This window comes from Chlorocebus sabaeus, chromosome 15, assembly GCF_047675955.1.
Source record: "Chlorocebus sabaeus isolate Y175 chromosome 15, mChlSab1.0.hap1, whole genome shotgun sequence".
Lineage (NCBI taxonomy): Eukaryota > Metazoa > Chordata > Mammalia > Primates > Cercopithecidae > Chlorocebus > Chlorocebus sabaeus.
In genome coordinates this window covers 91,164,213-91,186,944 of record NC_132918.1, presented here as the reverse complement: position 1 = coordinate 91,186,944, position 22,732 = coordinate 91,164,213, and the positions used below count along the sequence as shown (strand labels likewise).

The 22,732-nt window shown below is 56.4% G+C and overlaps 1 protein-coding gene and 1 long non-coding RNA gene across 4 annotated transcripts in view; one reads left to right on the top strand and one right to left on the bottom strand.

The window, feature by feature from the left end:
- Positions 1–11,272: 11,272 nt before the first annotated feature.
- MELTF (melanotransferrin) overlaps positions 11,273–22,732 on the bottom strand; it is a 28,076-nt gene continuing 16,616 nt past the window's right edge. The window contains exons 10-16 of one of the 3 annotated variants that reach the window (XM_008009625.3): positions 20,296–20,392; positions 19,222–19,416; positions 18,413–18,569; positions 18,261–18,328; positions 16,199–16,386; positions 13,511–13,709; positions 11,273–13,048 (exon numbers count right to left, since the gene is read on the bottom strand). In XM_008009625.3, coding sequence (XP_008007816.3) covers positions 12,969–13,048; positions 13,511–13,709; positions 16,199–16,386; positions 18,261–18,328; positions 18,413–18,569; positions 19,222–19,416; positions 20,296–20,392 — 984 coding nt within the window. In that variant the 3' untranslated portion in view covers positions 11,273–12,968. Of the gene's footprint in view, positions 13,710–16,198; positions 16,387–18,260; positions 18,329–18,412; positions 18,570–19,221; positions 19,417–20,295; positions 20,393–22,732 lie in introns of all 3 variants that reach the window. The other 2 variants (XM_073023771.1, XM_073023772.1) reach the window with 2 other exon arrangements.
- Positions 12,650–14,412, top strand: LOC103241976 (uncharacterized). Its single transcript, XR_005241965.2, has 3 exons — positions 12,650–12,749; positions 13,707–13,832; positions 14,166–14,412. It is a non-coding gene; the product is annotated as an uncharacterized lncRNA (long non-coding RNA).

The following is a 22,732-nucleotide window of genomic DNA, read 5'->3' as shown; positions in this document are numbered from 1 at the left end:
TTCACCAAGGGAAGTTAAGCAGAGGGTCAGGGCACGCCTTGGAGCTGCGATAGTGCTGCCTGACGGTTTGATCTCTCTGGGTTGGTGTCATCTGGGCATCATCTTCATCGTCTTCATATTTTAGCATTGGTGAGGGTGTACACAGGAACAAGGTGGGGGGCAGCAGAGAGCCTATGGGGTGTTCTGTGCCCAGCCCTGACCAACAGAACAATCATTAGCTGCTATGGGTTGAGTGGTGTCCCTCCCAAATTCCTGTGTTGAGGTTCTAACCCCACCCACTGCCTCGAAATGGGACATTATTTGAAAACAGGGTTGTTTGAGATGTCATTAGTTAAGATGAGGTCATTAGGATGGGCCTTAATCCAGTATGACTGATGTCCTCCTAAAACGGGGAAATTTGGACACAGACGCACGAAGAGTGCCGTGTGAAGACAGAGGCCGAGTGTGGGTGGTGCCTCTGTAGGCCAAGGAACCAGCCCTGCTGACATCTTAGTGTCAGACGCCCGGCCTCCAGGACCGTGGGACGATACACTTCTGTCACGTAAAAGCTGCTCAGGTTGTGGTACCTTGTTACGGCAGCCCTGGCAAACCAACACACATGCCCGGGGAAAGGGGTCAGCCTCCGGACCAGGGGTAGATACTGGCCAGCCCTGATGCCAACAGTGATTCTTTTTAAAATCAGCTCTGCACTCTACGAGTTGCCAGGGAGGACCAAGCTCCTCAGTATTCCTGGAAGTCCCCTGGGACCAGTCCAACTTCCAGGAGGCAAAACTAATGTCTCATCTCAGTCATGCGTTCAGCAAACACTGTCTGGGCGACAGCTCTGTGGCAGGTGAGGCTGGGCACCGGGAATGTACTGGGCAGGGGGCCGGCTCTGTCCCTGCCCTTAAAGGGCTCGCTGGCAGCCTGGAAGGGAGACAGGCACTTCCCAAATACAGGCTCTTCATGGAGTGTGACAGAGAGAAGCTGGGCTGAAGGACGGCCCAGGGACCTCTGGGCAGGGGACCTCTGGCCCAGGGACCTCTTTCCCTAGGGCAGCCTCCTTTCTCACGCATGCAAGGCCTTTGAGGAATGAAGATCTTGGTTCTCAGGACAGCTTCGCACAGGTGGTAGGACAGGTGCCTCTCCCAAGGAACGGGGGGTGGCTGGCTGTCCAAGTTAACCTCTGCAGGGCCTGGTGACCCTGCAGAACACGGCAGCACCGCATTTTGCTGTGTGTGCCATCATCATTTGTCACCAGCGGCCCTCTCAGAGAGACCCGAGGGAGCCACAAGCGTGATGATAATAGGGACAATCTATTGTTTTACAGCTCTGTAAACCAAGGCACCAGGGCTCTGCGGAGATTGTGTGGCCAAACCCAGTCTGCCTGGCTGGTACTGGCACCTGCGGCTCTACACAGACGTGGGCTGTGAGCAGGGCTGAGGGGGATGACTTCTCCAGCCAGGCTGCGCCCCCCTGAGCACTGGAGCTCAGGGGACCTAGGGCAGGGAGCCTGCAGGGATGGAAAGATCCCAGGCAGCTTCTGCCTCCTCGGAGCCGCCATCAACCTGCAGACCACCAGCTTGCGAAGGTCAAAGTTCACCGCTCTCTCCCCGAAATGTACATTATCCACAAGCTACCGGGCAAGGTCCAGTGTATCAGTGTGGCCTGATCATGTAACGGCTCTGGTGTCGGATTGCCTGGGCTCCAGTCCTGGCTTATTAGCTGAGTGACGTTGGGCAAGTTACCTGTGGTATTCATCCCATTCTCATGTTGGTAATAAAGACATACTTGAGACTGGGTAATTTATAAGGAAAAGAGGCTTAATTGACTCACAGTTCTGCAGGGCTGTGGAAGCCTCAGGAAACTTACAATCATGGCGGAGTGGGAAGCAAGGAGACGTGCTGAGCAAAAGGGGGAAAAGCCCCTTATAAAACCGTCAGACCTCATGAGGCCTCAGTACCGCAAGGACTGCAGCATGGGGGGAACCGCCCTCATGATTCAATTACCTCCCACCCGGTCCCTCCCATGACACGTGGGGATTATGGGAGCTACAATTCAAATGAGATTTGGGTGGGGACATAGCCAAACATACCACCTATCATGTCCAAGACTCAGTTTCTTCATCTGTAAAATGTGTCTTGAATACTAATACTTCATGATGTTGCTTTGAGGGTTACACAATGACGTTTATAGGCAGTGCTTAGTGCACGTAAGCACACCCTCTAAGTGTTAGATATTCATGTGTTTACTGGGATTAAGGTGTGGGCTTTGGTCCTCTGGAAGTGAATTCAGGGCCACCACTCACGGGCGACGTGATCTAGGGCAGGTCACCACCCTCTCTGTAGTGCCCGCTGTGGGGGACAGAGGCTCTCATTCCTGCAGCTGCCGGGAGTGTCCATGGCTGGTGGGGCCCAGCTGGGTTTCTCTCTAGGACTTGCCCTCAGCTGAAGAGAACCACCTTGCTCAAGGTCGCCCCATCTCCAAACCTGCGTCCATGAGGGACAGAAAGGCTCTCTTGCCTCAAGGCAGGACAGCTCGGAAGGTTCACCAGCCGGGCCTTCCTGGCTACTGCATGGCACTCACTCCTCTCTCTGCCCATCCCGTGGCTTCTTCCCCCCTGGCAGGCACTGTCTGTGAGAGCACTCCCTGAGAAGCCTGCACACAAATCTCGTCCTCGAGCGTTTTCCTGGGAACCCGACCTGTGACAGTTGGTGCCAGGAAGGATCCTAGGAACAGACTCTAAAATGGGACCTTGGGGCTGGGTGCCCTGCCGGCCAGCTGGCAAGGAGGACCAGGCACACGGCTGTGGCACAGCTGTTCCAACTCGCCGGGCGGGGAGCGGGTGGAGAGCGGGTGGGAGGGATGTGCTGACAGAGGCTGGTCCCGCACACTGTGTCCTGTGGCCGCAGCTGGGAACCAGACCCTGGGTTCAGGTCCGGAGCTGTGATGACTACCCCCCCATCAGCAGGAAGTCCTGTCTCCTAAACATCTTGGTTTCCTGAACTATGAGGGGGTGAGGCGAGCTGATTGGCCAAGCTGATTCACTGTGGTCCCTTCCAGCTCTAGCATCCTACACAAGCCTGAGAACTAGGGAGAGGGGTTTGGGCGGGATGGGAGAGCCCTGGAGCCAAGAGTGTGAATAAGCGAAGGGTAGTGGATGGAGGAGATTTTCTGGGGCCCACGCTGCCCGAAGCAGCTGGTTTCATCCTGGGCTCAGGCCCTCCTCTTCCTCCCCCAAGTCCTCCCAGGTTCTGGTGCTAGGGCGCCTGTCGCTGACCCAGCTGAGCCTGGATTTTAGTGTACTTTCCTCAGGATGCCCTTGCCTCCTGGACTTCCCTTTCTTCCTCTTGCGTCTGTCCCAGTCTGGCAGGAGTGTGCACTCAGGACCATTAGCAGTTGGGGAAGTTGGAGAGGACGTTGCTCAGGCACAGGTTTCTGGGCAGTGGAGCCTTGAGGAGCCTCTGGGCTGTGGGTGCCTCCCTGCACCCCCCTACCCAGCCAGCCCACAGGCAGGCACTCAGGGAGGACATGGAGGCTCTGAAGGGCTAAGTGACTGCTTGAAGGCCACACAGCTAGTCACAGGGCCACATCCACCACTGCCACATCCAGGACTGAGTAGCTCAAGCCAGAGCTCCTTCTGCAGCCCCCTCAGCCTCCTCATCGAGGCCACCTGCATTGTTCAGAGGCGAGACGTGATATTGGGACTGTGATTGGGACGGTGGAAGTTTTACTTTTTTGTTGTTGTTGTTGTTTTTGAGATGGAGTCTTGCTCTGTCACCCAGGCTGGAGTGCAGTGGCGCAATCTCAGCTCACTGCAACCTCTGCCTCCTGGGTTGAAGCGATTCTCCTGTCTCAGCCTCCTGAGTAGCTGGGGTTATAGATGCCTGCCACCACGCCCGGCTAATTTTTGTATGCTTAGTAGAGACAGGGTTTTGCCATGTTGGCCAGGCTGGTCTCGAACTCCTGACCTCAGATGATCCACCTGCCTCGGCCTCCCAAAGTGCTAGGATTATAGGCATGAGCTGCTGCGCCCAGCTCTTTTACTTTTTATTTGCTTGTTTAATTATTCATTCCAAAATGATATTGAATAGTTATTTAAAAGGCTTTAAAATTCAAAATAAAGAGTTAAAGAAACTAAAATAAAGTTTAAAGAAAGTAAAAATTACCCTTAAATTCCACCAACTGGAGCTAGTCACTGTTAACAGTTTGGTGAACAGATTTCCAGACAGCTCTGTGTGTGTGAGTGTGCGTGTGAGTTTGTATGTGAGATTTTATGATAATGGGATTATATACTGTTTCATAACCTGCTCTTTTTACTCAACAATATGCCATGGAACTCTTTCCACATCGGTAAATATAGCTCTGCCCTTCATCTAACAGCTGCAGACCATCATCCATCGCATTCCACTGGGAAGGAAAGTATGGACCGTGTTTCATTTACCCAACCTGATACTGGGCATTTAGGCTGTTTCCAGTATGTCTCTCATTACAAAAAACCGAGGGATGGACACGATGGCACCTCTGTCTTGGCCATCTGTCCAGCTGCTGTCTTCAGGTCCATTTCAGCAGGCTGGTCTCCAAGAACACTCCCTACAGCAAGTAAGCGCACTGCGCTGCCTCATTGCAATGGCGGATCTTCGTTTTCAGGAAATCCAGGGCTCCTCCCCAAGGGGCCAGGGCAGCAGAATTACACACACAAAGAGACACCTTCTCCTCGGGAAGTTCTGGGGGAGAGGCAGAGAGGGGCCCTCGCCCCGAGTCCATATCTAAAGTTGTGGCTAGTTGTCCCCATGACAGTCTGCTCGGCTTCCTGCTGGAGTCTGGGGGCCTGAGGACGGCCTGCAGCTCTGCGGCGCGCTCGGCTTTTCCTCCAGGAGGCAAGTGGGCTAAAGAAACTGGGGCCGGAGGCGGCTGGCAGGCCGAGGGCATCCCGGCTGGGATGGAAGCCTTGGCCTGGTGCTGCTGCTTCTCTCCAGGCTCCGGCATAGGAGCTGAGACGGTGGGATCGAAGAAGTCAGGCTCACAGCGGGAAGGAGAGAGACCCACAGCCAGATGATCATCGGGGGTGACAGTTCTTATGCACTTGGTCGGGGGGTGGATGATAAAAACGGGGACTGGGAGGCGATGGGGTAGTCTCTCCATGATTAGACTATGGTCGATATATTGGCCAGGTGAGGCCTTGAAACATAACACAGACTTTCTTTATATTTACGAGCAGTTTAAAGAGCAGGCCAGCTGGGCAGAAGGTACAAAGATCTTCCATCTACTCCTGCCCCTACACAGGCGCAGCTCTCACTGTCACCATCCCTCAGAGGGGTGCGTGTGTTACAATTCACAGCCTTTCCCTTACACAGCGCTATCACTCAGCCCACAGTTGTCTCTCTGTGGATTTGGACTAAGGTGTCCATAACGACATGCAGCCACCATTGTGTATACATTTGTAGTTAGCCTCCCTTTCTTAAAACTATGCCTTGCAGTGAATCTGCAACTCCCCTGCCCCCAACACACAGACACACGCACACACACACATGCAGACACACACACGCGCACACACACATGCACACACAGACACACACACACATGTAGACACACACACGCAGACACACACATGCACACACAGACACACAGACACACACATGTAGACACACACACGCAGACACATGCACACACACACACAGACGCAGGCACACACAGACACACACATATATGCAGACACACACGCAGACACACATGCAGACACACACACAGACACATGCAGACACACAGGCACACACAGGGACACACACACAGACACACACAAGCACACACACAGACACACATGTAGACACACACGCAGACACACACACACACGCACACACACACAGCCACATGTACACATACGTGCACACACACAGACACACACACAGACACACACAGCCACATGTACACACACGTGCACACACACAGACACACACACAGACACACGCAGTCACATGCACACATACAGACACACGCACACAATGCACGCACACGCACACGCACATATGCACGCGTGCACACACACGTACACACACACAGGATTTTTACCAAGGGAAGAGACAGGTGAATCTGTTTCACTATTTTCAAAGGCAAGCTTTCCTCTCCGCCCCTGCAGTGTGTCCCACGGTCACAGATGGGTTTACTGTGGCTATGGTGATTCCATCACCGGCTGGGCTTGGAGTCTGGAGGAGGCCTTCCAAAGGGGGCAGGAAGAGAAGGAGGGAGCAGGCAGAATCCCAGAGCCTTCGTGGTGGAATCTGGCCAATGATCCTCTTTAACGGAGGCTCACGGGTTGCCTCTGTGGAGCGTGGCTGTTCCTGAGCCGACTCACACTAGCTCGATCATGAAAACATCTGTTGCAATCTCCAGTTAGTGCCTCTGCCCACAGATGGCCTTTGAAAAGTGCTTTTGGTGCATTCTGCCTCTGAGACATAGGCCCCCACCCTCCCTCCTCCCTAGAAAGCCCACAGAACCGACAGGTGCTTTAAGGAATCCACGCCAGGACAGGGCTGTGGCTGGGCCAGGGTGGAGGATGGTGCGGTGTGGGGCAGCCGGCATCTATTTCCCATTCTTTCATTCTTTACTGATGGTACCTGTTCCTTCCTCGTCTCCAGTCTCAGGCCTTGTACTTCTGGAGGGGATGGCTCTGCCTCCACAACCAGGGCTCTGCCACAGGACACAGGCCTAAGCTGACTCACACGTCACAGAGGTTGCCTCATGACCTGGTTGCCACCAATCAAAAGCGCCTCAGGCTTCCCTCTGAGGCAGCTCCAACCGGCCATCCCACCTAACTTACAAGGCGTGTGGGGCCGGGAACCGGTCTGCAGAGATCCCCAGGGGCTTCTTCCAGGGACAAATGTGAATCCCAAGGTCACAATCAAGGAGATACTTAGAAACAATTCCCCTTTGGGGTGTTAAAAGGCTTCCAACAACTGGACTGTTGTTGACAGACCCCTCGAATTCTGTGCTTCAAGGTTTCCTTTTGGCTGAACGCTGAGAAGACACCAACCCCAGTTATCACCTGTTCGCAAGGTGATTTCCTGCCCCGTCCCTGAAACCCCCACTTATGCCCATCTCGGGAACTTTCAGCTGGGACCAGCTCTGGTTCTTGAATCTGAGCTACAGAAGGGCCTGAGGAGGCCCTGAAGGCCTTCAGGTCACCCCACAGATGAAGAAACGGGTCACATGGAGGGGCCATGACTTTCCCTGAGCCACACAAAGCCAGGACAAGAGCCTAGGAGCCCCAAGGGCCCATCTCAGGCTCTTTCCACTGTTACCACTTACATCAATTCAGAATGCAGCTGGCTGAAACGAGAGAAGGCCGGAATCAGCTGTCAGGGAGTCTAGACTGTTCCAGGCCTGGGCGCTGTCACCTGAGCCGAATGCTTCTGTCTTTTTGCTCTGCTCTCCTGACCATGCGGTCCTTTTCCTTGTGCTTCTTGCTCCATTTTCCAGCAATCCTGTCCACTTTCTGGGCAGGAAGAGGGAGAAGGGCTCCGGGGCAATGGGCTGTGCCAGCTGTTAGTTCCTCCTAAAAAGCCTCCCTGAAACCCACGCCCTGGAACTTCTTAGGTTTCTTCAGCCAGAACTGAGTTGCCTGGGCACGCATAAGTGAGTATTTTTAGTCGGGCGCATTGCCACCCGAACAAAATCGGGGTCTGCTAGACAGGAAGAAGGGGAGAAGACCAGCCGCAGAGTCTGCCACACAGTCGTCGGATGGGGATCCTGGCTAAGAATGCCCTGCCCAGTAAACCACCAGGCCCTTCTCTTCAACCTCCAACAACCCAAAGACTGACCACAGTAGAGAGATAACATTTGGTTTTTCTGTGGAATTGGACGTTTCCAGGGACCTCAGAAGCTAGGAAGGAGGAAGGGGGGTATTCTGACCACATATGACCTTCACATGCTAATCTCTGAGTTCTCTCCTCTTCCTGAGGGCCCTGCTCAGAATTGTGAGGTGGGGAGTGCAGGGCCAGAGGGACCGGGGAGCGACGTGCTGGGAAAGGGTGAAGTCAGAACGCCATTCTACCTGCAGCCCGCTTGCTTGGAGACCGGGCAAGGCGCTGAGGCACCTTCCCACACATTCCACCTCCACATGGAGCCCCCGGGGCCCATGGACACAGACCTGGCTTTTCTTCCAGGCTGGGCCCAGACTCCTCCATGAGGTCCCTGGTTAGGGGGAACCACTCGCCCTTCCCACCCCAGCCCTGGAGCCCCTGGGACAGGCACCTGTCAATGCACTCATGGCGTGTGAGCTCACATTGACCTGAACAGTGTTCTTCAAAGTGAGGTGGAGTGAGCGGCAGCATTGGACCAGCTGGGAACCTGCCAGGCTGGGGTGCAGTGACGCAATCACAGCTCAGAGCTCACTACAACCTCGAACTCCTGGGCCCAACTGATCCTCCGCTGTCAGCCTCCTGAGTAGCTGGGACCACAGGCACATGTCACCACGCCTGGCTAATTAAAAGCTTTTTTTTTTTCTTTTGGTAGAGATTGGGTCTATGTTGCCCAGGCTGGTCTTAAACTACTGGGCTCAAGCAATCCTCGCACCTCAGCCTCCCACAGTTCTGGGATTACAGGTGTGAACCACCATGCCTGGCCTATATATATATATTTAGAGATGGGAGTCTCACTATGTTGCCCAGGCTGACCTCAACTCCTGGACTTAAGCAATCCTCCTGCCTCAACCTCCAAGTAGCTGGGATGACAGCACACACCATTGCACCCAGCTGCACAGTCTATGTTTTAATAAGCCCTCAGGTGATCCTGGCACACGCTCAAGGTGACAGCCTTTGATGTATATGACTCTCCGCTGTGAAACCCAGCTTCTGGCCTGTTAGCACCAACCCACAGGCAGCTGAGAAAGTCAAAAACAAAGGGAGTCCACCCGGGTCCTCTCACTTCAGCACAGGCAACAACCCTGTGAAGACTCAGATGTGTTTTAGTCTACGAATTACTGTTAGAGCTAGAAATCGTCAAGGTACCATACCCACTTCTTAGTTTATGGATTTGGGAACTGAGATGGGGAGAGGAGAAAGTATCGGCCCAGGGTGAACACCAAAGTGGAACTAGAATTCAAGTTTCCTGAATCTTAGGTGAGTGAGCTGGTTTTTATTCCACAAAATTGGAATATCTTTTTTTTTTGAGACAGGGTGTGGTCTGGAGGGCAGCGGCACCATCATGGCTCACTGGAACCTCCAAGGCTTTGGCTGCCTTGGGAGGTAGGATCTAGGGAAGGGGCCCTCCAAACCCTGGAAGCTGGCTCAGGGCTGTTTGGGGTATGAATTCCAGGATTCAGGGTATCTGGAACATGGTGTGAAAAATGGGCTCTGAGGCTGGGTGTGGTAGCTCATGCCTGTAATCCCTTTGGGAGGCCTTTGGGAGGCCGAGGTGGGCGGATCACGAGGTCAGGAGTTCGAGACCATCCTGGCCAACATGGTGAAACCCATTTCTACTAAAAATACAAAAAGTAGCCATGTGTGGTGGCGGGCACCTGTAGTTCCAGCTACTTGAGAGGCTGAGGCAGGAGAATCACTTGAACGCGGAAGGCGGAGGTTGTAGTGAGCCAAGATTGTACCACTGCACTCCAGCCTGAGCAACCGAGCAAGACTCCGTTTCAAAAAAACAAAGACCCTTGAGTGAACACATCCCTTTTCCCTGTGATTCCTCCCTCTGTGGGTGGTGGAGTGTGGCCTAGGGGAGGGCTCCAGCAGAGGCCTCTGAAGGCTTGCGTGTCAAAGGGTGGTCCCCGGACCACCAGCGCAGGCACCAACTAGGAGTTGGTTAGAACTGCAGGCTCTCAGCCTCACACCAGGCCTTCTGAACCAGAATCTACATTTTAACAAGATCCCCAGGCAATTAATGTGCACATCAAAGTCTGAAAAGCACTGCTTGAAAGCACAAAACTGAGGACTAGAGTCCCTCTTGCCTAGGTCTCGGCCTGGTACTGACAGTAGGTATCAGTAAGTATTTGCTCGACCAATGGCCAATAGACCTACCACAGACCTGGTAGCCATGGTGGTGCTGGGGAATGGCTGCCTGACTCACAAGGATTTCATTTCCTTTTTCTGGGGCTTCGGTGGCCATGTGTCAGCGAACAGACCCTGCTTCTGGCCTGTGCTGACTGGTCCAGTGATAGACACCTGAAAGCCTGATGCACACTGGGCCAATCGGATGATCTCTCCCAAGAATTTGAAATTGAAGACAAGAAAACCGGTTCTAGAGTAACAGCAATAGTGACCGTGAACATCTTTCCCGCACCCGCCGTCTGCCAAGCACTGTGCTGAGTGTTTCGCGTCTTAGATTCGATCTTCACCACCGCCTCACCACGCCGGTGATCGTACTCTGTGTTTTTCAGATGAGGAGCTAGGGTGCCCAAAGGTTAACTTTCGTTTTCCAAAAGTTCAGGGTGGGGAAGTGGTAGCATGAGGCGAGCTGGGGTGACAGTGCAGCTGAGACTGGGCCATGTGATGCAGAGACAAGATGGGTCAACTCTGGCCATCCAGGTCCCCAGGAATTGACTGGCTTTGTGATCATTGAGCCGACTTCATGGAAAATGGCCTGTGTGCAGTGGTGGGCAAGACCTGGCTCTGGGAGATGGCCACAGTGGTGAGGCGGGATGGTGTGGGGGCCAAGTGAAGCCACGAGAGAGGGAAACAGAGAAAACCTCCCCTTCCAGAGGGAGAGCAGAGCACTGACAAAGACCAGCCCACCTGCTCTCAGTATATACCAGAGAGCACCCACTGGAGGGTCTCTGGAGATCAGCTCCCCACGCCTCCCCCTCCAGTGAGTTGGCAGTGAGCTTGCCAGAGAAAAGATGTGGGCAGCTTATTTTGGAGGTGTGGGGCAGGGGGCAGCAGAGAAGTTTGCGCCCTCATCTGCACCCCCCCAGAAGGGCAGACACCCCAGAGACTGATGGGGTGGAGGCAGCTGGAACGTGGCAGGACAGCCCAGGCCCTGCAAGGGCCAGAGAACCAGTCCAGGCGGAAGAAGGGCGTTGGGAGCCTCACTGACTAGAGGATGAGAGTGGTCCCTGACTGGCTCTTGGAGAATGGAATCTGCCATTTTGGAGCCTCACTGACTAGAGGGCGAGAGTGGTCCCTGACTGGCTCTTGGAGAATGGAATCTGCCATTTTGGAGCCTCACTGACTAGAGGGCGAGAGTGGTCCCTGACTGGCTCTTGGAGAATGGAATCTGCCATTTTGGGTGGAGCAGGTAGGCCTTTGAGCCCCGGACAAAACAAAACAAATCGGCAGCGGGAAGTTTCTACCAGAGTCCAAGCCTCTGCATGTGCAGGCTTGTTTAGCTTTATTTCAGAAACCAACCAACATCTTTCATTCGCACTGACATAGCAGGGCTCCCCTACTGCCACCTGACAATCCAACCTCCCTGCAGCCACGCAGGCCACACCTTCAATGACCCACAGCACACTGGCCCGGAGCAGCCACACAGAAACGCACTTCTCACCCCTCAAATCTCCCTTTAAAAACACCAAGCAATCATCAGGTCGGAGGAGAATCACTGGCTCCCTACAGCAAGAGGGCACAAAGCTTGGTGGCAGAGGCCCGGGTCCTGTGGCCCCTCCGGCGGGGTGACGGTGCCCAGGACTCCTCGGGATTGCCCGGCTGCAGCCAGGACGATGCCAGGGCCGCCTCTGCCGCTGAGAGATGGAAGGGATCCTTCCCGACGCCCACAGGTGGGGGCGAGCCACCGGGAACCAGGCCTGTCACCAGCATCCCCGAGCCCCCGCAGACCGGAATGCAAATAGCTCCGGGCCCACGCGGCTCCCAGTCTGCTGACGAGGGCTGCCTGCTCCCATTTCTTCTCTTCCTTTTCTTTTTTTTTAAGGGCTGGCAGTTCTAGAAACTTTTTTTGGCTTCTCAGACAACTGGCAAAATGGAGTATTGAGAGGCCCTGGCCGGGCTCTTTCTGCGGCCTCGCGCAGGGGCGGGAACGCGGTGTGAGCGGTCCCGGGCCCAGTAGGTGCAGGGCCGAGTGAGGAGCCGGAGCTCACCCCCCACCCGCGTTCGGAACCCGGAGGAACGGCGTGTCCCCACGCCCAGCCCTTCAGGGGGGCTCGGGAGCCCGCGGCCTGGTCGCCTCCGGCTCCCTTCAGGCTCGGGGCGGCTGGGGCGTGGGTGCGGCTCGGGGCAGCTCGGGCGTGGGTGCGGGCGGTGGGCATCCATGGGGGTACGGGAGGCGAGAGCCTGAGGAGACTCAGGAGGGGGATCCGCGGACGGCTGGCCCGGGCTGGAGCTGGCGCGGCCACAGTGGCGGACGAGGCGGGGCACACAGAGTCCCCGGGGCCGGCCTCCCTCCCAGCGCATGGGCGGTCGGAGGCACTGGAGCCCCCACCCTGGACAAGGTCCCTTCCTCGAGGGGTCCCCGGCGGGTTTCTCCCCGTCGCCCTGGTTCGGCCTCCCTCCCTCCCCCGCCAGCAGAGGCCGCTGTCCCACGGGCTGGTCCCCTTGGCGCCCGGGCCGGGCCTCCTTGGAGCGCCTGGCTGCAGCCTCCGGAAGTAGGTGCCTCGGTGGCCACCGCGTCCCCAGGGGGCCTCGCGGACGGGGGCGCAGGGCTGCACGGAGGAGGCGGGCGGGCCCCTCGGCGGCTCTGCGGGGCGGGCGGCGGGAAGCCCGGGCTCAGCGGTTTCCTGGGCAACCGGCCTCCTCCGGCGCTGCCCGCGCGGCTCCAGGTGGCGGGAGGCGGCGGTTGGCGGGAAGGGCCGCGCGGGCCCGGGGGCGGCGCCTCAGGTAGCAGCGCCAGGTGGCAGCGCCAGGTGGCGCCCGTGGGCGGCGGGGCTCCCGGGGAGGCGCCTGCTCCCGCCCGCGCCGGGCCCGGCCTTCCCGAGCTTCCTTCTGGATTCCAGCGCGAAGCCGCCGCGGAAACTCCCCGGGCGGGAATCGCAGCTCCGGCAGCCCTGGGGCGCGGCGGGTCTCCCAGGGCGCGGGCTCCGGCGGGGCGGCCGGGCCTCAGAGGGCGGGCGGGAGCAGGCGGGCGGTGAGGGCGGGCAGCAGCAGCGGGAGCAGGGGCGCCCCGGGCGCCGGGGCCGCTGGGGACGAACGCGGCAGGTCAGGCCCCGAAGCCCGGGCCACGGTGGCCGCCTCAGGCACCGACTCTGGGGTGGGCGTGGGGGGATCTTTCGGGACCGAACTCGCCCCAGCCTCCCTCTTTCTGCTCGATTGCAACGCCCCTTTCCCTGCTGCCTTTGCATACTCATTCCTTCCACAAGACACCACATGCGTGTTTCTGCCGTGGCCTCAGATCCTCCCCGCGCCGCGTTTTGAGCGTTTACACTCATGACCCAGCTTCGTCTGGGTCACCCGCCGGGCTCCTGCCCTCCTGGCCCGCAGTCTCCCGGCCAAAATCCTCCCGGGACACCCCACCCGGACCGCTGTGAACCGGCCTCCACCCGCCTCCCCGGACCCGCAGCACCCCCGCCCCGCTCCCTCAAGGTTCTGGGGTAAAGCGGTCTGAACGGCACCGGGGAGGCGGCGGGGCGGGCCTGTCCTACCTGCGCCCGAGCACTGCTGAGACAGCATCCCTTCCAGCGCCGCCACGTAGTCCAGCCCCAGCCAGTCGCTGTAGGTGGTTTTCTCCCCGACAGGCACCGCCCGGACGGTGGCATCCTTGAAAAGCAGGTCTTGGCCATGATAGTTGGAGGAGTCGAACATTTTGAACCCATTCTTATTGTGGTCGTCTCCAAACAGGTCCTGGAAGCACCGCAAGCAGACCTGCTTCTCACCTGGGCTCAGGCAGGGCCACCCGCCCAGGTGCGGCTTGCTGCAGATTGCTTTGGGTTTCTCACCTGGGCTCAGGCAGGGCCACCCGCCCAGGTGCGGCTTGCTGCAAATTGCTTTACGTAACAGTGACCCAAAGAACAAGTAATTTCAGGGCCCCACGACTCTGACTGGAAGTCATAAGCATGACAACTGATCAGCCTCTATCACCCAAGGGGGTGTGGGGACACTAGGCCCACAGGTGCCACTGGAAGAAGTGTTCACAAGCACTGCAGTGCTCCAGCTCCTGGATGCAGGCCTAAGGCCTGAGATGTCCAGAAAGAAAGACCCAGAAATGAGGGATGGTGTGGGTGCGATTCCTGAGCATCGTGCTAGGCCTGCTCAGCATTTCTTGGCCTTTTCCATAAGGCTTTCTCACTCTGTTTACAGATATCTCCGCACAAACTGAAACAATTTCGAGGGAGAGGTGTGTTCTGCAACCAGCCACAGAATAACAGGTGAGCTGGGCGTGTCTTCACTGACCCACCCGCCCAGGGCTGCTGCACTCCTCCACCCTGCTCAGGATCACTGCAATGACCGTTCTGTGGCTACAGCCCTAAAAGAGCTACTGAAAAGACCAGAAGTCGTATGAGAACTTGTGAATACAAATATAAATAAAGGACATCTGGAGAACATGCATGAATGTCTATGTCAGGTGTTAAGTACTGATCAAGGAGGAACAAAGGAGTCAGGTGGCTCCCAGTCTTTTTTGAGGGACTCGCAGATCCTCCTGAAGAGCTGATGAAAGCTGTCAGCCTTCTCCCCAGAAAAATGCACATCCACCCAGGATTCTTCTCCCACATTACTTCAGAGAACTTAGCAACACCCTAGGGAAGCCCAAGGACCCGGAGTATGGCACTCCTGGGATAGAGGGGTTCTGTGGGGGAGATGACAGGAACATGCATAATTTCACAATGTCAAAGTTTAGGAACAGGCCTGGCGAGCCAGCCAGCTCTGGAGTTCTGTGGTGCTGGTGGGTGTGGAGAAAGCAATTTCAGCATAAGTTGGGGGAGGGGGAGTGGTTAGAAACCAGTGGCTCCATTGTCAGACAACCTGGGTTTAAATTCTAGGTGTATTTTGAAAGCACAACCAATGGGATTTGCTGATGGATTGGATATAGAGCACAAGAGGAAGACCAGAGTCAAAAATGACTCCCGAGGAAATGGAAAAGCTAAAGTTGCTCTTAATTGAAGTGGGGAAGACTGAAGGAGGGATGGGGGTCCAACTTTGGACCTGATCCGTTTGAGATAACTGTTAGAAACACAAATCAAAATGTCAAGTATGTAGTTAAATATGCAAGTTTGGGACTGAGGTCTGAAGATATAAATTCAGAAGCCATCTGTAGATAGACGGTATTTGATGACTTGGGATTGGATGAGATCAAGGGTCAGCTGTAGACGGGGAAGAGGGCTGAGAACTGAATCCTAGGGCTAACAGGTCAGGGAGATGAGAAGGAATCAGCAAAGAAGACTGAGGAGTGGCCAGAGAGGTGAGCAGAGAGCCAGGGCTGAGGAACTGGGTGCCTGCAGGAGGGAGAGCTGTGGCCAGTGCCGCTGAGAGGTCAAGTGAAATGAAGACTGAGATATGGCTACTGGGTTTAGCAACATGGGTCACTGTGACATTGACAAGAACAGCTTCAGGGCCCTGATGGGAGCCGGTCTGAGGTAGTCTCCATTCTCAAGAGAGAGGAGAGGAGAGGACTTGTTAACTCAGTCTTCATCCTTAAGAGAGGCCAGAGGAGAGGACTTGTTAACTCCAGAGCAGACCACTCTCTGGAAGTGTTTTGCTTTGAAAGGGAGCAGGATTGGCTGGGTGCGGTGTCTCACGCCAGCACTTTGGGAGGCCAAGGCAGGAGGATCACGAGGTCAGGAGATCAAGACCAGCCTGGCTAACATGGTGAAACCCTGTCTCTACTAAAAAAAAAATACAAAAAAAAAAAATTAGCTGGGCGTGGTGGCAGGTGCCTGTAGTCTCAGCTACTCGGGAGGCTGAGGCAGGAGAATGGCGTGAACGCGGAAGGCGGAGCTTGCAGTGAGCTGAGATCGCACCACTGCACTGCAGCCTGGGTGACAGAGCAAGACTCCATCTCAAAAAAAAAAAAAAAAAAGAAAGAAAGGGAGCAGGATCACAGCTGCAAGAGGATGGATGTGAGAGCAAGAGGTTAGTTTGTTCTTTAAGGATGGCAGAAATCACAGCATGTTTCATGTTGGTGAAAATGGTCCAACTGAGAAGGGAAAATCAACAATGCAGGAGGCAGGGAGGTAGTTTCTGGAGGTATGTCCTTGCGTAAGTGAAAATCACCGAATTTCCCCCAGGCTTCCTCAACTTCTCTAGAGGTCTGCTCCAGGTAGACTGAGGCCTCCCAGGGGCTCAGCTTACCTCTGCTGCACACCCCTCGATGAGGTAGCCCCGCCCTGGCTTACCTGGGCCTTGTCCAGCAGTCCATACACGGTGAAGATGTTGGTGTCTGGCCTGACCATGACGGCATGGGGTGGTATCTGTGCCAGGTTGCAGGCTGCAAACTGGGACACCTCGGCCCGGGCCCCGTTGGGGCACAGCAGTTCATAGTCCTCTGACCTGAGCTCAGCAGCCCAGGGCTCGGAATTGTGGCCTGAGGGGGGTAAAGCAGTGTGTGTGGGGACGTTCAGGGGAGTGGGGAGAAGTGTAAAGACAGGCTGCTATCCTGGGTCCTCCAAGGCCTTCGCTACAGGGAGGTGGCAACATCTGGCCAGCTCCCCAACCCTTTCCATTCTCCAAGTGCTCTGCTGTGTTACCCGGGTGAAAGAACCCAGCTGTGTTGATGCCATTAGCAGAAGCTGCCATTAGCAGGGAGCAGGGAGTACCTACTATGTGACAAGCACTTTACAAGCGTTGCTTGATCCCCACAACAGTAACACAGGGCAGGTGTTGTTGTCCCCATTTTACAGGTGAGCAAACTGAGGCTGTTAATCACTCCTAGGCAGAGAACCCCATCTATGTGTTACATCCTCAAGTCTGAGGGTGGGGTGGCTCCCTGAAGATGGTGGGTGATTGCCCCTAAAGGCTGAAGTTCTCAAATAGAACAGGGCATAGCATCACTTGTGGATGTAAAAGGCAGCTTCAAGGGCCCTTGCTTGCAAAGAATCTCATTCAGGAGGTCTCAGATCAGGCTCGGGAATCTGCATGTTAAACCAGCATCCCAGTGATTCTAAAGCACGCAGTCCCAGGGCTGCCTGAGAAAATGCTGCTCTCAGGAATCACATTTTCGTGTCTCTGCATTCACTTAGTATCCATCCTCCTCCCATTTCCAGGAAATCCAGGTGGGCCTCCAGGAGAGCTAAAGACAAAGGGAAAGGAGCAGCCTGGGAGGTGGGTGACTCACTGCAAGTGAACCTTCCAAGGCCTCTCCAGCACCTGCCAGCCTCCCGGACCCTATCCCAGACCACACCGTGCACAGGTCTGGGACCAGGCAGGCCCGCCGAGCTCAGGCAGCAGCATACAGCCCCTCTCTGGGGGAGGGTTCCACGTGTCCTTGGTAGGAGGCTGTGCAGGGGAAGGGTTCAGGGCCTGGAGCCCTCCCTAGCTCTGCTGGGGCAAATGGTCCTACCGCCTTGGTGACCCCCATAGGAGGCAAGATCCAAGTTTTGAAATACTGATGTTTTTGGGTTTTTTTTTCCCTGCATGTCTTACTTCCCATTGTCCAGTCCCCTCCCCACCGGGCCACAGTTGTGCCTTTCTGGGCTAAGTCTCTAGGAGGAAACATGTTGGGAGTGAGTGGAAAAGACTGGGCCCCCAGCATTTGGGGTTTCAAAGCCTGGGGTGCAGTCAGGGAACGCAGAAAGTACAAGCCTTTGGTGTTGGAGGAAAACAGCCTCTAGGCTTCAGATTCCTTCACGGAGAACAAGAAGAGGGGAAGTGATGTAAGCTGGGGAAGCGTGTGCTGACAGGACCATGCATGTGCGGGGGTCCCAGAGCAGAGCGTCCCTGAGTTCCTTACCCCAGGTGGAGCCCAGGAAGTTGACTCCAGGAAGAAAACTCCCTGTGTGGTGTGTCGGGTGTGCCCTGCCTCGGTGTGGCTTGGGGGCTGCAGAGAGATTTCCTTGTGGGAGGCAGTGACCCGCTCAGGAACACAGACCAGATACTGATTGAACTCATGACTCCATGGAGAGGCTCACGCCACCCCACCTCACACCTTGGCACTACGTAAATACCCCCAGGAGGGGGGTCTTTCCAAACCGACTGGGACTGAGTTTCTACTGTTTCGGTGGATTAGGGACTTGAATTCCAGACCAGCGAAGACCGTCGTGTATCCAGCACCCCTGGATGTGTGGTCTGAGGTCTGGTCTTACCCTGTGACCCGTGGGGCTCCCAGCTTCCCGGGGACACAGCCTTCTAGACTCAGCCTCACTGAGCCGCTGCTCGGCCCTAGCATGGTGTCTGGATGGTACTGAGAATGGGGAACAGTCCCCCCGACCTACCTTTGGCCCTGCTCTGGCCCTCACCTACCATTTGTGTTGTCAAAGACGGTCGTGTGCCTGACGAAGGCAACGTCGCCCGCATTCTCCACCAGGCATCTGCCACACAGAGGGCAGGGCAGGCGTCGGCAGGAGGGTCCCAGCCTCTGCACACAGCCCCAGACCGCCAGGCCCCCCGAGTACCTGAAGGCGCCACTGTTGCCATAGTACCGCTCCTGGCTGTTGCCCACGCACTTGTTGCGGCCCTGCTCGTCCCCAACACACAGCGCGCACAGCGAGGAAGGGTAGCTCTTGGGGTTGTTCACGGGCACGCAGCTGGCATTGAAGAACTCACTCACCGCTGGGGTGCAGGGAAGGGCAATGACGAGGGGCCAGCAGTGGAAAGCATGGCAGGGAGCTGGGCGGGCCGCTCCCCCACAGGTCTGCCCACCCACCTGACCCTGCGCTGCAAGGCCGCCTGTCTGCTCTGCTCCCCTCGGCTCTGAGTGGAGTGTCTCCTGGAGGATCTCAGTGGGGGGAATGCAGAGGTTGTCTAGATACAGGAACCCCATCACCGAACATCACCACCCAGCCTTCGCTTGAACTCCCTCAGGGACAGGGAACTCACTACCTCACTATTTTGTTCCAATCAGAGCCGCCGTCCAGCTGTCTGGGAGTAGGAGCTGCCAATCCTAGTGCCCTCCGTGTGCTTGTGTCAGTGGTTAGTAAAAAAGTGCTTGTATGTTTTCTGAGTTAACAGCCAGGACAGAGGTGTGTGGCCTGTCAGCTCAAGGATCTTGCCAGTTTCCATGAATGTTGTGTGATCTAACACACGGAAAGGGCTTCATGTACCGCATATGGCAGGTGCTTCTGTCCCCAACTTGTGGAGATACCTGGGCACTTATGCAGAAGCCTAGCCACCTTCCAACAAGGGTTCCCTCCAGAACTGGCTGTGGGTCCCTAGCTAACCCCAGAGAAGGCTTCCCTAGTCTGCCTTCCTAAAAGGGGGTTACCTGTGAGGACGTCGCAGTCCTTGGGCCGGATGAAGCCTCTCCGAATGAGGGCGCCCACGGGGATATCCCAGCCTGCAGGGCTGCCGAAGCCAGCGTGGCAGGAGCGCTTGCCCCGAAGCTCATCCAGGGTGAAGGCGTGGGAGCTGTCCCGCCTCACCACCGCCACCACGAAGTACGAGTTGCTGCTGTCTTCCGCTGGGGAGAGAGGGACTCATGCGAGGGGCCCCTCAGCTGAGAGCCCGGGCAAGGGCCTGTGGGGTCCTTCCTTCAAACCCACTCCTTCCTGCCTCTTTGTCTGAGCTGTGCAGGCCAAAGAGTGTCCAGGCCTGAGACCGGGTGTTCCGGGAGCAGGCCCAGCGGGGCCCTGCCTGCATCCCCTGTGAGATGCAGTCTCTTGGCTCCACTTTCCAGCCGTGTCTTCCTCTGGCCCCCGCAGTCCCTCCCCACAGGGATTTCCTTCTTTCCTTAAACCCAGGTGGTATTTTTCTCACTTCCCGGGAGGAAAGTGGAGTCACAGCTGAGGCTGCAGAAGCATTTCCCATAGCCCAGAGATTGCTCACACCTGGGTGGAAGGGACCCAGGCCTCTGAGGTCACCAGTAAGAGGACAGAGGCCAAAGCCCCAGCCCAGGCCCCTCAGAAGGTGCAAATGAGCTGGCAGGGGGACTCCGAAGGGCCACCTTCCATGGCTGGTTAGGGCCCGAAGAGGTTGAGGAGGCCCCAGTAGTCCAAGATGGCAAACCACGCGCCTGCTCTTGTATGGCCTGGGTTGTAAACTAAGAATGATTTTTATATTTTGAAAGGGTTATTGAAGGACAGACTGTCTGTCATCTGCAAAGTCTCAAGTATTTATCCTGCAATCCTTTACAGAAAATTTGCCAGCCCCTTAGAGACGTATGTGGAATAGTTGGGAAAACTGAGGCCTGGGGCAGGAGGGGCAGGCCTGGTGATAGACAGTCACTATCCCCAGGACAGAGGCAGGGAGCTTGTGAAAATAGCTGAGAGGGGCACTCTTTTATATTTATAAAACTTTCCCCACCTCCTGGCTGCAGCCAGGCGGCGGGCCCTGCACTCACAGGCATAGTGCTCGCCAGCTGCCGGAGCCAGGCCGTACGTCTTCCCCGCCGTGTAAATGTCCTCGCCGCTCAGGGTCACAGTGTCAATTTGCCCAGCCTGAAGGGAACAGAAGCAGCAACTGGGCCAGGGTGGACCCTGGATGGTTCTGGATGTCGGGGTCCTACGGAGGTGGCAGGGCCTGGTCTCTAGAGGTTTGTGGCCTCAGGCTTCCTTCCCCTGGGGAATCTGGGTGGTGAATACCCCATCCTGGCAGTCTGCCCCTTCCTTTCTTGTGAAGACGCCTGACCGGGAGGGGTGTCTGGAGGACCAAGGGGCTGAAACACCCACGCAGCACTCCTGCGTGTGGCTACTCAGGGTCCCCTGTGTCCCTGCTCTGAGCAAAGCAAGCACGATCCCTACCCTCATGCTTGGCATGGGCCTCCCTATGCACTGCCAGCCCCCAGACGGCCAGGCACCACCTCTCCAGCACCTGGCCAAGGGCCAGCACGCTGTGTGGTATAATGCCTGTCTGTTAAATGCCTGTACAGATGGAAGAATGGCGGATCTGAAGCCACAGCAGTCTCAGGGCCTAGGGAGGAGGCTCCAGGGCTGAGGGATGGAGCTCTGCCTGCCATGGCAGCAGGAAGACCCAGCGCCTTCTTCCCAGGACCCTCCTGGGGCCTCCAGGTCACCTGCACCCACCCCACTTGTCCATTCAGAAGCCCCTTGACAGGTGGCCCCAGGACCCCGCCAAGGGGCTAACCGGCAACAAAGCCATAGTAGAGTGTGATTAGCCTCAAGGGAAGGGGGGGACAGTGGGGGACAGTGGGGACACCTGTGCGCCAGGAAGGTGTCCCACACCATTCCTGAAGGGGCATGAAGTGATGGTGGTGGAATAACAGGCAGCGGCGTTGACATTTGGGGCCAGGAGGGTGCACCTCTCGGGACCCTTTTTCCACCGCCCAGACCTCCTTCTTCCCATTGTACTGTGGGCAGGACACAGACCCTGCACCGCAGCCCAGGCCCTTCTGGCTGATGGTCCCTTCCCTGTAACTGGCAGGGCAGGAATGGGTGTTACGGCCACATTGGATACCTCTCTGAGAACCTCAGAAGCTAGAACTGAGGGTCTTTGAGACCTTTGCTGGGGTTCTGAGGAGCCCCTGGTCTCTCCTCTTCCCGCAGGCCGCAGGGCAGCCCCCTGGCCCTCTGTGAGCCCAGATTGAGAGGAGGCTGTCACTCAGAGGGAGCTGAAACCTTCCTCCTGGCACATCTCCCTCCTCTGGGGTGCTTGGAACAATAGGGCAGCCTGCCAGGCATTGGGAAATAAAGAAATAAAGACCCGCCCCTACGCCCTTCCCTCCGTTCCAGCGGAGGCGCCTCTGACAGCGTCACACACACTTGCTCTCGGCTCTGCACAAGGACAGGCTTCCATCGGTGCCTGCGGAAGCTCCCGGAACACCCCTGTCTTGGGCCTGGGCACTCCTTGGCCTGAGGCTGGGGCGGTCTCCACTCCTGCGATCCACAGGTGTGGAGACAGCGCTGTGGCCTGGCTCAGGCAAAGTGGTGTGGGGAAGCTCACACAGCACATCCCGGCTGGTGACCTTGGGCAAGTTACTTCCCCAGCCTCTCTCTCCCCGCTCCAGACCCAAACGTGGGGCTGATGGTCACACCAACTGCCAGAGTTGTTGTGAGGGTTACGTGAGATGATCCACACGATGGCCCTCACTGTGTGGAGCGCACAGCGAGTGTCAGCTTGTGCAATGGTCATTGTCCTAGGCCTGGTCACCCTGTATTCCTGCCCGGTCTCCTTTTTGTGGCCTTCCAGTCAATGTGGTTCCCTGGCCTGGGCAGGGTTGGCACTGCTGAGGGGCCTGTGCTTGGAGACCCCCTGAACAGGCCCCACCTACTTGCTCTAAAGACAGAATCTGGAGAGTGTGGACACCCAGGGGCTGACAGCCGGGGCTCTGGGCCAAGGCTGGACACCCGTGACCACAGCAGTCCTCCCGGAATGCAGAGCCTCTGGGGCCTCCTCTGCATCTGGCGTCAGTCTCCAGGCAGAGAAGCGAACCAGGGAGGAGCCGAACAGGCACGAGAGACGGGGCCAGCTGGTGTTTCTAGCTGCGGATGGTGAGCCTGTTCGTGGGGGCCAAATCCATTTAATGGGTCATGACAAGTGTCAGGAAAAAAAGGATTAGAATAGAATACATGAGAAGTAGCGGGTACTGTTTGTGTCATATCTCTGTATATAAAGGACATATTTTTTCATTTATAGCTGAAAGAAAAGTTTTTGTGCACTAGATTGTGGTCAATGTAAACTGTATTTCCGAGTGCACGGTGCTGTCAAAAATATTGAACTTCCCTATGAAAATACCAACGACATTCTCTATCAAATTAGAAAAAACAATCCTAAACTTTGTATGGAACCACAAGTGACCCTGAATAGCCGAAGCAATCCTA